Here is a 15,881-nt window from a genome sequence, read left to right as displayed (position 1 = left end):
CCCAGCTCCTCGCTCCAGTCCGATGTCGAGGGGGCACCTCCCGGCCGCCTCCCCCGGGGGGCAACAATCTCGCCTCTGTAAGGCTCCCCCCGCTCCTCAACGCCGTGTATCGCCGTCCGGTTCCGAGCAGGCGCCCCAAAGGCGGCAACTGGTCACGGCCTGCAGTATGCTCCCCACAGGCCAGGCAGGCGTCAGGAGCGCACACCGGGACACACCAACGCCCCTCCGGGCTCCTCGGGGCTCACAGTAGGGCCGCAGCCAGGGCGCCAGAGCCGGCCCGCCAAACGTCCGCCTTGATGCCCAGCTCCGCCACGCGGCAGCCGGCGCCTGGACCACCCCAGTGCGGGTGCAGCGTGCAGGGAAGCGCCAGTCCGGTATTCCTCCCAAAGGGCCGGGGGGGGTCAATCACCGATGCAGCAGGGGGGGGCCACCCGTGGGTCCAGGAGCGCGAGGGCTCCGTACGTGCCAGCCAGCCACTGCCTGGTAGTCCGAGGCGCGACTCAGGGGGGGGGGGCAAACCCCGTGCCACTCAGCCCCCACCCTCCGTAGGTGCAGGCACCTCCTTTGTCTCTTCTGGTGCCGTCCGCACCCCAGCTCTTCCGACTCCTCCGCGGGCGATGTTCTCGGCCAAACGGGTCCTCCCCCTCGCTGGCTGCCGCACGTCAAGCGACGCACACCGGGGAGGATCTAAGACAGGCCGGGGATGACGGCCCAGCTCGCTTGGCAAAGCACCGCTCTCCGTTCCGCTGCTTCACGGCGCCGTCGAACTCCGCCGGAGCACCCTGGCGAGGCAGTCAGGTGCGGGGAGAGAGCCCCTCGTGAATTCGCCTGAGTGCTGTGCTGTGGAGGATAGTTTGAAGGATCGTGTGAGGGATAATGCCGGGAGCTACGCGCTCACGCGTCCGCCATGATCCTCGGCTAGCTCCGCCCCTCCGTGTATGAGTAAAGTCTATCATAAATCCCCTGATGGTGTTTAAGACCCAAGGGTCTTGAGTGATCAATCTCCAATTGTGAAGGAAGTATTTGTGTCTGCCACACACTTTTTGGGGGAAAGAAGGGGAAGGGAGAGGGGGAAGAGTACTCACTTGTAGGGTTGTTTGAGGTGGAGATTCCATGGGATCTAAATCCTCTACTGCGTTGTCCTCTACCTCTCTGGCAGTAGAATTGAGGTACGTTGTACTACTGGTACCCTCTTCCGTAAACACAGGATCTTGAATAGGGCCTTTGATTGAAGCGGCCTGAAGAGAGGCCCTGTCTTCCGGCCCGCCCAAAAAGGTTAGGATTAAACACTCTGCAAATATTTTGTTGCGCCTTATCCAAGGCGGTGAATGTGGAGACGTATTTCTCCAAGGATTTATGAGATCTACTGCAAAGAGTAATCCTTTTGGGTTTTGTGAAGGTTCTCTATCCGCCATATCACTTAGTTTTGGATTTATTTTAGTCAGAATGACTCTTTGTCTTTCTTCGTTCAAGCTAGCGTTGGCATTTCCCAATAGTACTACTGCCCTCTGGCTCCAGCCCCTGATCAGATCAGTGTTGAGAGTAGTGCCATTGATGTGGCTATCTTCGCCGGAATCTAAGGTTCTGGTTAATGGACCCACTGCGTCGAGAGGGTCTTTTAGATTAACTAATATCTATTTATCATTAACATTTTGTTAACGTTTTAGGGCAAAAGACCAAACTACCTTGACAGGTGGTAACCTCCACTCAATAGAAGGAACAGGAGTGCAGCCAGAGCTGTGTTGATCGCCATACTCAGTTGTCTAGAAATAATGTTGTCTAGATGTAGCAATCTATACTTCTAAGCAGTCAGCCAAGAAATATGTTCACCATGCATTAATAGTTCCTCACCATCCCAGGCAGTCGTCAAGCCTTTTTCTGCAGACCTTGATGTCAAGAGCATTTAAAGCAACTGAAATTTCTAACAAACCAAGGAGTGCTTTCAGCACCAGTCTCTAGCCCATAACAGTTGTTCTGAGATATTAGCCACAGCTAATTCCGCACCCAACTTAAACAAACTCCAGATTGAAAATTGTCCATTAGCGTTATACTCAGCAAAAAATGCTTCAGTTGCTCCTGCACCACACCTTCTAAAAAATGTTTCCACATTTGGACCGGGATCAGCAAAAAGTCCACAAACTCATCTCTCAATTTAGGAAATTCAACAATCAAAAGACAAATCAGGGGATGTGGAAATCTTGATCTTCACCCTGAGTTTTTCTGTGTTTTCTACAGAGAAGAATCCTAGGTCGCTCTCCAGACATAAAGGAGTTCACTTACAAATACAGGATTTGAGAGTGTTCTATATATCTTAAAGAGTTCTAAAGTGGACTGATTATCTTGGTCTAGTTGACAAGCATAGCACTCCTTCTTTAAATTGGTAGTCACCTTTTTCGGGTTTATGTGCCCTGTCTGTTTATCTATGACTGTTTATAAGTTCCTCTGGCTTCTCTCCGATCTCCTGCACCATCGCTGTAGTTATCAAATTCCATGATTACACTAGTTGAATATTGCTCAAAGTAGGAGGAACACATATTTGGTCTAAAATTCAAAGCTTTAAAGAAATTGTCTGGGTTGTCACCTACTGATCCAGATAGAGCTAAAATAATGTCACACACTGTCCAGTTCTGTTAGAAGACTGCCAGACGTATGTTTGACAACTTTCTAACTTGAGTGGTGGAATTTGTTAGACTGGTGGATGGAAGGGGACAATCAGTAGAGAAGGTTAACATTGTATGTTAAGCTTAAGTGTAAGGCCTTTGGAAACAGTCCAGTCAATTCTTTTGCATACATTTCTGGACACCGATAGTTATAACATTCTGGATTATCTAAAGATGAGATAGTTTGCTTGGCAAATGGGAGACTCCACCTACCAACTCAGATCAGACATTTAAATCACCAGTATTAATTGTCTGATGGTCTGTCCTTGCACACATTTGAAATGCCTACAGAGCTCCTTAGAAAGGAGCTTCCCAAATGTTTATACAATCCCCACTCAGTGACCAGCTAACTACCCTTTTCTTTCCAGCGGACATGCATCCCACGTGTCCTCAAGCAATGCTCGTCAACAAACAGACTAACTCATCCTTCCTGTAAAACTCATATCCACACCTCATGTGTTTAAAACTCGGTGTTGGAGGAGATTTTTCTTGGCCACACGTGTAAGGAATCTCGTCAGATGAAACTAGAATACCCAGCTGCAATCTGTCTCGAACATCCCCATATAGACCACGTTGTCCTCTTCTTTATAATATACAGTATCCATGCACCAGAAGGATAACTAACTTCACACATAATAAATGTTTAATCGATTAGAGATCCGTAATTCTTGAGTGGTATAACCAGTTCCCAGTGACCTGTTACATACGGATATTGTTAGTGGAATTAATTGGAAGGATGACACCATAGCTGAAGGTGAGGTACTGGATATGATTATGACTTTGCCAATGCTGCTCTGTGTGTGTGTGAAGAGGGATTGTGGATAGCTTTCAGGCTTTTATCTCTGAAATGTGTTGGGTGATTCTACTCACGGATACAATTTAGCTGTTTTTCTAAAATAATATAAGGGCTCCTTCAGCAAGTGCAGAGATTGTTCAATTTAGGTATCTCTGTTTTGTAGCTCACTGCTTAGTTTCATGCACTATTCTCAAGCTTGTAGTCAGTGCCTTGGCTGCAGTAATTCATAGGAACTGATATTCATATGTTCATGGAGGTCATCTTATCATTTTCAAACTGCATCACCACCATTGTCTCATAACTTCTGTCCTTCTTTCATAGGCTGTTCGAGTTGCAATTTACTATTCAAATCCTCAGCGTTTGGATGTGTATGTTAACAATGTGTTTGTTGGCCCCAAGAATGCTGAGTGGAATGCTGACAGAACCGACTTTACATATAAAGAACCCAAATACCCTGGTAGGTGCTTGCAATGCCTTCCTGGTCTAAACGAATCTTTCTACAGAAGCAAATGAATTATCAGTCACTTTTGAGGTTTAAGTGAAATGCATTCTTGCTTCATAGTAATGTATGGCCAAGAAGATAACACTTTGTCTCGTGAAAATTACAATTGCAGGTGAGGCCGGCTCTCTGGGTGCTGTAGTATGGAGTGGTAAAAAGAGTCAATTCAATAGTAGCAAAGCATGCTGAAAAGCTCATTGTCAGCTGAGAAGATGGTAGACATGGTAGCCAAAGTGGACGGCAGGACCAACAATAGGGCGGTTGGTGTTTAACTGATAGGTTAATGCATGAACAGAAGCATGTGTATGTGGATGGCTAGGTGGATGGATGGATAGGAGAGTAGATGGATGGATGGATGGCCAAAAAGCTGTGTACCTAGATGGATGGATGGATGATGAGTGCCGATGAAGGGATGGATATATGAATTACATAGCAGGAGCTATGGTTGATAAGATGGTTTGTAACTAGACAGATGTACAGCACAGGTTTCAATTAATGAAGACCAGACGGTTTCCAGTACATTGGGGGTGATGTATTTAGACATTAACCCCGTGAAGGTGCTGCCAGGCGAGCAGTTATCAGGGACTGTCCTTTTAGAACACACACACACAAGGGAAAACAAGGAGAGTAGAATGCAGGTGGGTTAAATGGCGACATTCATTACTTACACCAGGATATGACAAAGAACAATGAATAATGAGTAGAAACACCTGCTCCCAACAATATATAAACATGACTGGGTAAGGAAGTTAAGCTACACCCACCTCCTTCCCCAAAAGTAGGAAAGAGCTTGTTTCTTGCACATATAGTTACTCATAAAGCATCCTATGGTGATTACAGTCAATTTGATTGTTAACACGTTACTACATAAAGTAGCTGCACTGTACTTTTTAAATATCTACTCGGAAATAAGCCCCTGGGTGTTTGCGTTGTGTTACTCTTTCCATAGGAGAGTATGAACCAGCATTGAACTCCACTACTCATGGTGAAAACTACTTTGATAGCACCTATCAGATGCTCTACATCTTGCTTAGAGGGTCAACGCCTGTTGAAGTTCGCACCTCCCCTCTTCTCGTGATTGGATTTAACCTCCCTGGCATGACCGTGGACCAGTTCTATGATGGCAAAAATTTGGTGAACAATCTTGCAATTTTCCTCAAGATCCCAGCAAATAAAATCCGCATCACGAAGATCATTGCAGCTTCCAGCAGGCGCAGAAAGAGGGCGACCGGATTGTCTGTTACTGTACAAATTTCAGAGCCCCCAACTCTGATGACAAACGACAGCGTCAACACCACAAGCAGCACCACAGGCAAGTGTCTTTTATTAAACTATATGGGAGCCAGCAATCTCTGTATGAAGGCCCATCTTTACTGTCCTTATTACAGTTGAGTTGTGACGTCTATAGTTACCTGTAATAATGAAATTATATAGTAGGTCAACTGTAATAAGTTATTACAGATGAGTAGGAACGCCAAAATATTTCCTGCCAGCAGGCAAGGTGAATGGGCAGGTCTCAGAGCATAACTGCAGCTGCGGTTTAAACAACAGTAACGAGAACTAGCTTTTCATGCTTTTGATCTGTTGTTCTAAAGTGAACAGTGATCAGCAAAAAGGAGATATTTATGGCAACAGGTTTATTTTTTTTCCAAGGTAGTGGTAATAATCCCTCGTGCATTGCATTGCAAATATTCCACGGGAGGCAGAATGATGCACCAAACAGCCACTAGCTTAAGGTGATAGGGTGATAGGGAAATGCTTGCTAGCATAAGGAGAGAGCGAAATGCATCACTGTGTGGAGCCAAAACCCACTCGATGCATATCTTATAGAATTGATAATAAAACATTCTAGCGGAAGCCGAAGCTGCCTGTACCCAGACCTCCTAATCATTTATTGAAAGCCTCCCTGCACTAGGGCAAGCAACTATGTTTAACATTGCTTTTTTTGATCATACAGGGCAGCTTCAATACGCAGAACTTCAAAACGTTTCCCAAAGCATCGCTGCCGCCGCAGTTTCAGGGAGCCTCAGCAGTAGCCTCAATCTTACTGTTGCCTCAGTGGCTGTGAAAGAGCCGCCTCCGCCTACAGAGGACCCTAAATGGACGCAGGTAAAACCTCAATCAGTAGAGAAAAGCGTTGCTTACATTGAATCAAACAATTCATTTTACTTATTAAAAGTTTTATATAGTGCGTACATGTAACAAAGGTATCAGAGCACTGTACAGTGTAAGATAAAATGAAGAGGAGGGGCAAACAGAGATTTACAATATTAACCCCTTCAGTGCCCATGACGAGATGGTCTCATCATGGAGCGCGGTTGCGCTGTGCCCATGACGAGACTATCTCGTCATGAACCCCGCCCGCTAATGCAACGCCCGGCACAGGGCGGGGAAAGGGCGGGGCACTGAAGAGGTTAAACTGGCAGGTTAAAGATGGTGCAGGTGTGTTAAAGTGTAGCAAAACGTTTACAGGTCGGTTATCAACTGAGCATGTTAGTACCAAGCAGCTTACTTTTGGGGTGATGACAGCTAGTAAAGTGAAGAATGAAATTGTTGCAGTCCAAAGTTGATGCAGAAACAGATCATTCATTGTATGTGCGTTCACCAACCGGTTTTATGGCGCTGAGAACACTAGCAGCAGAGTAAAAAGGCAAATTAATTGTAGGCTTGTCTGAAAAGCCATGCTTTTTAGCACGGTTTTCAAATGCTTGTAGGAGGTAGCGAGCTTATGTTGTCCGGAAATGAATTTCAAACTCCGGGAGCCAACACGGCAAACCTGGTTCCCTCGTCTCTTCCTCTTGAATTTGCGAACTCTAAAAGGTTGTCGTGTGCTGATCTGAGATTGCACCTGGGGATGTAATTTCGTATCATAGAAGACACTAAAAAGTGGGGCTTTTACCCTGCCAGATTTGAAAGATCATACAACCCGTTTTAAACAGGGTTCTCTATGCAACTGGGAACCAGTGCAATTCCTTTAACAAAGGTTTAGTGTGGCAATATCTGTGTAGTTGATAGACCAAACTGGAAGCTTGGGTCTTTGACTCAGGCCCTTAGGAAGACCTAAGTAAAGAGCATTAGCGTAATCGATACAGGACATCAAAAGTGCAATTACTATCTGAATAATGGCCTTGACAGAGAAAAATGTACAGATTTCTTTTTATTGTGCATAGCTGAAAGAAGCAGGAAGCAGTCACTGCTCCAATCTGAGGCTTCATTGAAAGATCTTGATTGATAAGTGTGCCCAGGCTCTTGACCGCTTTTTTTGGAGTAGGAAGGGAACCCATCTCCTGATGCCAAAAGGAGGGACTCCAAAAAAGCAGTTTGTTTTTCACCATCACAACCTCGGTTTTATCCGAGTTCAATTTTAGTTGATGGCATTTCATCCAGTCCCGGATGAAGATCATAGTGTTCTGGAAGAATTCTGTAGAATTGGGAATATCTTTGAGGTTGAACAGGAGCTGCACGTTATTAGCATAGTTATATATTTTTACTTTTAGCCTTTGTAAGGAGTTTACCAATAGGTGGATGTAAAGATTATAAAGAAGGGGGAATAAAGAGGAGCATCCGCAAGGCTCCTCTTTATCCCCTCTTCGATCTAACTGAGTATAACCTTGGATGAGCAAAATGGGGAAAGACGTACCAATTGCGATTGGTCTGAAAGGAAGGCCTTTAACCAATCCAGAGTGCAACCCTGCAGGGCGGCGACCTCGACACAGCTGAGGAGGATGTTGTGATCCACTGTGTCAAAAGACACCAATACATCCAGAAGGACCAATTCCTGGGCCAGACCTCTGTCTGCCTCCACTCGCATATCATCAACTATGGAAAGTATGACAGATTCTGTTGAGTGGGTGAAATGGAATCCTGTCTGATGGGGATCCGGAAAGGAGGAGCAAAGATGGTGGGCAAAATTAGCCTTCAGAATTTTAGCTAGGTAAGGGAGAAGGGAGATTGGGTGATAGTTTTTAAGTTCTTCACCAGCTTTTTTTTTTAAATAGGGCGGACTACTGCTTCTTTAAAAGTAGGGGGAACCAATCCCTCACTCAAGGATAAGTTGCGCATCACAATCGCCACATCAGGAAACTCTGAAAAGATGCGCTTTTGAATTGAAGGTGTGCAGATGTCGTTAGGGGGGGCAGATTTCACCATTGTCAACAGTTTCAACAGAGTATCTCTAGTTATTGGTGGAAATACTTTAAGGTGAAATGGCTTCCTATCTTCCAGGGGAGTAGGGCTGAAAGGAGAACTAAGGGGGGGGAGGGGTACTATCTTTGATTGTCTCGATTTTTTCAATGAAAAATGATTCAGTTCATTGCATAAATCTTGTGTAGGGATCACAGGAGTATTTAGGCGGTCCAAAATTCTGATACTGTTTCAAATACTACTTTAGTTTTATTTTCAGAGTTTACAATTTTATTTGAGAAGTAGGTGCATTAAGCTTCCCAAATGAGTTTCTTATTTGTCTTCAGCAATAGGACGAATTTATCATTTTCTTTGCTTTAAGTGTCTTCCGTAGAGTACGTGCTTCAACCTCGTCTAAAAGACAGATAGGAAGGGGTAGTGCATGGCTCTGGTGGTAAAGAGTTCCATATCCTGGGTTCACATCTTTTGGTTTTGTTGCATTGTGTGAAGGTTCACAGAGTTGTGTGTCCCTGTCCCTGCATCCCTGGGCTTGCACTTTTAATGTTGGTTTCTCTTTGTGTTAATGAGATCAGTATTACCGCTTTTAAGAACAGGCTTTGTTAAACCATGCTTGATTACACTTTTTAACTAAGGGGCTTCTTCTATAGTATTGATGGAAACATTTACCAACAACAGCATAAAGATTCTCTTGAATGGCTTTGGTGGCAGAGTCTTCTAGTCTTGGGATTTGTTAATCTATCCAATTCCACTGTGCTGGCAGTAACAGCCTTTTTGCTGCTTCCATAGTTTCTGGCTGGGCTGAAATTTCTGCACATTTTAACATTCGCCTGGTATGTGGTGACCTGAAGTCCCTAGAAAGTGACAACTGAACAGTCTATAGATAGGCTATTATATCCACAAATGTGCAATCAACAGCGTTGTGGTCACTATAATTCCTTACAACTACCTTCATATCAACAGCAATCCTCCATATAGTCAAAGAAACCAGAACACAATCCATTTTGATTGTATGTCCTGGGTAAGTATGCTGGACTTGCAAGTCTGAACCAGCTTGGCCCTTGCATCCCTCTGGCCGTGGGTCAAAGTTAATGACATTAGTTGGTAATCAGCCTCTGTATGTTATTTCACAGGTGTTGTCTCTAGTGCAGGAATGCCCCATTCTTCATCCTTGGTCTCGTTATAAGAGTGTCCATGAGTATTTAGTGGCTTGAATGTAGTGTCAAAATCTTCTGCTAGGATCAAAGAGTCATCAGTGTCAAATGTCCACCTATGGGCCATGAAGTGCTTCAGTGCGGGTGTTTCCCTGTCCCCTGTGACTCCTCGTTTTAGATGTAATACATGTGAAGCATGCGGCCAGCCTTACTAGTGATAGTAATGCCCTGGAGGCCAGGAGAGGTTGTATGAAGGAGGCCTATATTGGTAGTCAATGATGTTCTTGCCTGTATTGTTAAGCCACCAGAAGGCCAACCATTTCCAATATGGTGAGCTGGGATGCAGAATTTCAGGTAACCAACCCTATACACAGGTTCCAAGCACCATTTTTCCTGAAATAGGCAGTTGTAAAAATGGTCGTTGAACGAGCCCCATTCAGGGTCACCAGATTTAGATTTCAAACCCGCCACATTCCAAGGCATTATAGTAAAAGTTTCCTTACCTTGCTCACTCAATACTACAATGGGGGTCTCCGCAACTAGTGGCCCACATTTTAGATCCGACCCCCCGACTTGGGCCTGTAACTGCATCCTTTCTACAGGCTGTTGTTCTCTATCCCTATACTATTTGTTGTAATGGCACCAGGGGCTAAGGCAGTTAGTCCAATTGATGTCCCCAATTCCTCCCTTTGATTGCGGCTAATAGGATAAAATAAGGATTCGAGGAGTGGGAGCTGCCGCCTCTCCTCCATCCACACTGTATCCTGACTCCTGGAAGCTCTCTGGCTCCCAGACTCCCTTAGCCAATCAAAACTCTGCCTTACAGGAGCGTTGTGATTGGTCTGAGCGCCATGCTTCAGCGCTCAGAGAGGGACTGGGAGCCAGTGCATGTTCTCCACACAGGCTGTAATGCAGCGTGGTGGAGAACATGGAAAGTGCGCATGATGGATTGGCTAGCCCAAGACGGCCGGCCACATCATCATGCATACTTATGGTGCAGCACCCTTCCTCTGCTAACGTCATATGAACCCAGCCCTACCCTAACATGGAGCTTAAAGGCAGACTAAAAATAAAATGATAATAAGGTACTGTTATTATCATTTTATTTTTTACTTTGCTCTGCTCCTAGAGCAGTGGGGTGACACTCCTCGGCGGAGGAGCTGCCCCTACACCAAGTATGTGTGCCTAACTTTAAGTTCCATATAATCATAGTTATTTCCTGATGAGTCATGGAACCTTCTTGCTTGGGAAATATCTGATCGGATTAGATAATAACAATTGTGCATGGATCTTATCAAAATAATGGATTTCTTCTTAAGTGAATCCTTATCCTCTCTTGCCCAAGTGTTCAAATTAGGCACATTTAACAAATAAACTCAGCCAAGTTTCGTAGCTACTTCTCCATGCCACTTCCATTTGCAAACCTCCCCCTTATATTCTGAGGGTTATACCTCAGTGTTGGCTGCTAACCAGTGCCTGTAATGGGTGACATATCTCTCTTCACTGGGGCCATAGTCCTGCCTGAACCAGACCTTAAATGTGTTTGCCCACTAGTTGATACTCATGAGTTTTCGGATCAGGGGCTACCTTTGTCTGATTCTTGTTTCCTAAATCATGGCAGATCTTGTCTCCCTTGCAGATTTGAGCAAGTTCCGTTCTTCTAATAAGCTAGTGTATGTGTTATTGTAGGTTTTATTCAGGACTCTAGCTTTTGCTGAGCTCTCAGTCTGGTTTCTCTAGTTTCCCACCTTCAGCCATTAATATTGCTAATCGCGTTCTTATGTCAATGACCTCCTTCTGTAGCCTACTAACAATATAAATTATATTAGCTGGTACAACATTATCAATTACCCCATCCCAGAATCTGCAGCAAGTTGGCCCACCCATTAGCCACCTTCAATTACTCTCTTTAGTGTCTTTTCCAGGCCACTGCATCAATGGACTTCAGAGGGAGCCGAAGAGCTGTTTGTGCATATAATTACTGTCTCTAGCAGTACAGGTGTGCATTCAACAGATCTGGTAACAGCAGTATTTTCAGAAATAGCCTCTAGGGGTGCATTGAAAGTTGGATCATGTGGGTAGGTTGGTTTCTGGTTGGTATTTGAAAATGTGCGTTTTAGTTTTTTTCTAAATATAGGCGCAATGTTACTGGATGATTTGCCTGTTGCTGTCCTTTAACTGACTCCCCCGGCGAGTTTCAACCTCCTCAATAAATATGTCAATGTCCTCGAGCGTCATGTTTGCTTGGAGTTTATCAACAGAGACTGTAGGCAGTAGTTTGGTGCTTTTGTTCCCCTTTCCTGTAGGAGTCTTGTGGCTTTACACATGCCCATTGTGCCAGGATTCAGACAGATAGTGACACGTAAGCTAATGCAAGGATATTATAAAAAGGTGTCTCACCCTTGTTGCAGTAAGATGAATAAACTTGTGAGTGGATGTTAAGGGGGTGGCCCAGGACAGCCTCCTCTGGGCTCCGACCGTTGCAGACTGGCCTGCTCTTGACCAAGTCTTAGCCTGGGCACGCGACCAGGAGTTTCCCACAGCCACAAGTCAACTTGCACTATTTAAAGCTTGTTGCAGGTGGGAGACCCTCCTCCTGGGCTCCTGACAGTAAAAGAGCTTATGGAGATGGAGTCCGCAAGCAGCGGCAAAGTCATGGCATGCGTCCTAGAGAGATTTCATACAATCAACGATTTTCAGACTGCAGTCTGGGACTTGCAGGTGGTTGAGCCAGTTGTGTATTGGAGAGGGTTATGGGGGAGAGAGATGAGAAGGAAGTTAGTCTTCAGTGGGTTAAGTTTTAGGTGTTTGGTTGAAAGCTAATCTTGTGTTTTCTCCATAGTTTGATTGAGATGAATTTTAGCCACCAATAATGTGATTTTGAGGTAGAGCTGTGTATTATCTGTGTAAACATGGTATGATATGTTTGCCTGGTGTAAAATTGAGATTAAGCGTTCCATGTAGACACTGAAAAGCATTGAGCATAGAATAGAGTCTCGAGGAGCTCCTTAGTAACATGGATAAGATTTGAGAGGGATTCCTTCAGTTTGATTTGTTGGGGGTGATTGTTCAGATAATAGGATCAATTGAGTACTGTACCACCAAGACCCATTTTTTATTTTAAGATGTTTAGTTTAATGTTTGTGATTGATACTTTTAAAGGCTGAGGCGAGATTGTGAAGTATAATCAGTTAGGATTCTCATTTTCCGAGTATTTTTAGGGCATTCTACGGTGTTGAGGATGGCCATCTCTGTGCTGCACCCAGCTCTGACACCTGGCTGGCAGTCATCAAGGTGGATGTAATCTTTGATGTGTTGGTTTAGTTGTGATATAACACTTTTGTCTAGGACTTTGGCCAGAAAGGGTGGTAGGTGACAGGGCAAAAATTGTTCAAATCTTCTTTATTAGCTTCGAGTTTCTTGAGAAGAGGTGTGACATGTACCAGTTTCAGGCAGTCTGGGACTATACCTTGTGAAACAGAGATAATAATTGTTCTGGTCCAGGGGAGGTTGCTGAGATGCCTAGAGCTTTTGATTAGGGCTGTAGACATGGTGTCTGTGATGTATGAGTCCGGGGTTTATGTTAGCTGAAATTTTATTGAATTAATCTTCTTTTAGAGCTCCGACACGGAACCTTGTGGCATTCTTTTTGGGCACCAGTGGTATCTGCATGGTGTCAGTGGAGTTGACATTGCCTTTGGGAAAGGCGTTCAGGTGTCTGGATGGGTTCAGAAGTTTGTTGAGAGGTGTAATGGGCAATGATAGTTCTATGTTCTTAATCCTTTCTGTGAAGAAGATGGCCAATGCCTCACCTATTCTGTTGAGCAGTTCTAGTCTGCCTCCGTACTAGTGAAGATGTGTTGCTCAAATATATGGAAGATTTTCTTAGGTCAGTTCTTTTACCTAATTGGGTCGTGATGGATGTGGGTTCAGCTTTAATGATATGTTTGTTGTATCTGTTTCTTTCTGACCTTATGAGAGATAAATGTAGAGCACAGGGGTCTTATTTTCCATCTTCTTTCTGCCATTCTGCGCTTCATTTAGGTCCTTGTTCTACCAAGAGGTAGTGTGAGGTCAGGTTCTTAGAGTTGTGAAGACAAATAGATGGTCAAAGGAAGTCATTATTGTTTGCTGAGAGTTCCAAGGGGTGATTTATTTTGCCTCTCTAGTCCAGCATTTTTTAGATGTATGTTTGACCTGCCTGTTAGTTTTTCTGAATTGATGTTGAAAGTGATAGTGCTATGATCATACCAGTCAATTGATGTTATTGAGTCTGTAGGAAAATGCCCACTTTTTGCTAGATTTTATTACTGTTTTTTCAACTCTGTACACTAAGGCACTGCTGTCTAGAACCTAGTGCATGTAGAGTGGGTGTACACCTAATTGGCATATTTAAGTTACCTATAATTCCAAGTATATGATACAAAGTTTACCAATGGTCTATAAGTTAAATGTCACTAGTGGTCTGCAGCACCCATCATGCCTCCCACCTCTGTGACAATGCAAACGTGACTGCAGGACTACTACTAAAACTGCAAATTCTACCTGCCAAAATATCCCGCTTTGACAGGCCTAAACCCATCTTTTCAATATTTGTAGGTCACTCCTAACTAGGCCATACTGCCCATGAGGCAAGGGTATTTTAAAGAAGAGCTTTCAAGCATTTAATGTTAATGTTAAACATGTCTTTATTTCGCAAAGCCCTCAAAAAGCTATTTTCCCTGTATCAGATTTAGCTGTTCAATAGGAAAGCATTGGAATAAAATTTTAAATGTAATAATGTTATTTCTGACTAGGTAAAAGCTATAAATTAATTCTTGGACTCTTGAAAATATTTACTACAAACCTATTTCACAGGTAAAGTCGGATTAGTAATAAATATTTTGGAAAAAATTACTTTTGCAAAGCTACCATATCTAAATCATCTAGAAGCCCATTTGCATGAGCTTCAACTGTCACCCAAGAGCTATATAGCTCCCTTGATGGGGTGTGAACTTGCTCTCAGAGCTGAGACCAATGCCTTGGCTGTAGGCATGTGTTCTATTGCTCTGGCAAGGAGACCACGTGGCCTGTGCTCAGGAACTTAATTAATTTCCAAGAGATCTACATTTTCAGAGGCAGAAGTTTGCTGACACCTGTGGCAGGCTATTTTTTGTTCTCTTAGTCAGAGAGCCATCAATCTCAGCCGTTGAGGAGCTAGCCCCCATAACTGGTTTGAACTGACTGCATGGGAAGGGTTTCTTGTTTCTATAGCCACTCCTCTAAGGTGAACACAGGGGAAGAAAGGTTCTGCCATCTTGGTTTTAGGTTAGAGAGGGGCACTGTGAGATTGTTTGCAAGAGGGCACACAGGAGGTGCTGTAAAAGTGGATAGGGTTACTCTGGGAATTTTTACCTATTGGTTATGGAGGGGCCAAGAGTCAACCCCACTCACAGGCTAGTGCCAGGCATAGATGTAGCACTTATGGGCATTCTGTTCAGTACATTCCTGGACTTGTGGAAGACAGAGGAAGGACTGTACCTGCTGTTGAGACCTGTGAGGAGACCTGAAAGGCTTGATCTACTTCGGCTCTCACTACCCAGGACAAAGAAGTGGACTCCAAGGGTCTTGTTTAGATATAGGGATACAAAAAGCTGCTTTAAGCCATTTTCATGAAGAACTCAGTTGGACCAACTCTAGACTCTGCTTGTGACTTCTGCTGTAGTGGGTCTTTATTTCCAAGTGCTGTTTATGCAATCCTTGGACTCTTGGCTGTGTAAAGATACACTCCTCTTAACATCTCGTAAATACCTAGGACTTAAAAATGTTTAGCTTCCAAGACCTCAGGAGGACCAAAGCAAACCGATAGAGGTGCGTTGCTGATGCACCAAAGATTCAGATTGATCTCTGTCAAAGGTTTTCTGCAGGTGCAAATCAGTTTCAGCGGGACGTCACAGAGAGAGTATCCAGCATCATAGAACCCTGTTTAACTACAGTTTGCAACCATCCACTGTTAGAGGAATGCAAGTTCCAAAAAAGTTACAGTCCAAACATAGACACCTTCAATGGACAAAAGTGTCAGAAGTATTCAGCAAGTGAGGGACCTTCCTTGGGCTTGAGTTTTGAATTTCTCCACTCTGAGCTTTCCTGCCAAAAGTCAACTGTTTCACTGGGTTCTTGCCCAATGAGTATGCAGCCTAATGGAACCCATCTCTGCCTCAGCCTATTGCCTTGCCTTGCTTAGGATTTTTAACTTTCATTTCAGAGACTAAGCATCTGATTCAGAGTTTGACAGATGGGTTACTCCATCAGAAACATGACAGCTATTCCTTCCACTTTATTACAAGTGCATTATATCCACTGGCACTTGTAATACGGTGGACATGATATCCATCAATTTTGTGACAAAGTAAACCAACTGGTGAACTCTAAATCAGGCCGTAACTCAGATGGTAAAATGTCTGACCAGAGCAAACCTGGATTACTTAGCTGACCCGTGCTCCATCGCTGTCTGTCTTAAGTCACACCTAGGTATCACTCAAGCTCAATCAGATGACAGCGGTTGATGCTTAAAGCTTTTTGGCTCTATTCTTATTGTGAAACTCTAAAAATTCCTATCTATGGTTACCCTTATTGGATTTTGGTTGTTTTGG

General features: G+C 44.1%; 1 protein-coding gene across 2 annotated transcripts in view; it reads left to right on the top strand.

Moving 5' to 3' along the window:
- The window catches only part of LOC146830894 (fibrocystin-L-like), a 1,907,335-nt gene that overhangs the window by 1,778,269 nt on the left and 113,185 nt on the right, over positions 1–15,881 (top strand). For both annotated transcript variants that reach the window (XM_085605084.1, XM_085605082.1), the window contains exons 74-76: positions 3,778–3,913; positions 4,905–5,267; positions 5,913–6,064. In XM_085605084.1, the coding sequence (XP_085461210.1) occupies positions 3,778–3,913; positions 4,905–5,267; positions 5,913–6,064 (651 nt within the window). The remainder of the gene's footprint in view (positions 1–3,777; positions 3,914–4,904; positions 5,268–5,912; positions 6,065–15,881) is intronic.

Source organism: Triturus cristatus, chromosome 5_1 (assembly GCF_964204655.1).
Source record: "Triturus cristatus chromosome 5_1, aTriCri1.1, whole genome shotgun sequence".
In the NCBI taxonomy this organism is placed as follows: Eukaryota; Metazoa; Chordata; class Amphibia; order Caudata; family Salamandridae; genus Triturus; species Triturus cristatus.
Note: the sequence above shows the minus strand (reverse complement) of the source record. Positions and strands in the feature narration are given on the sequence as shown.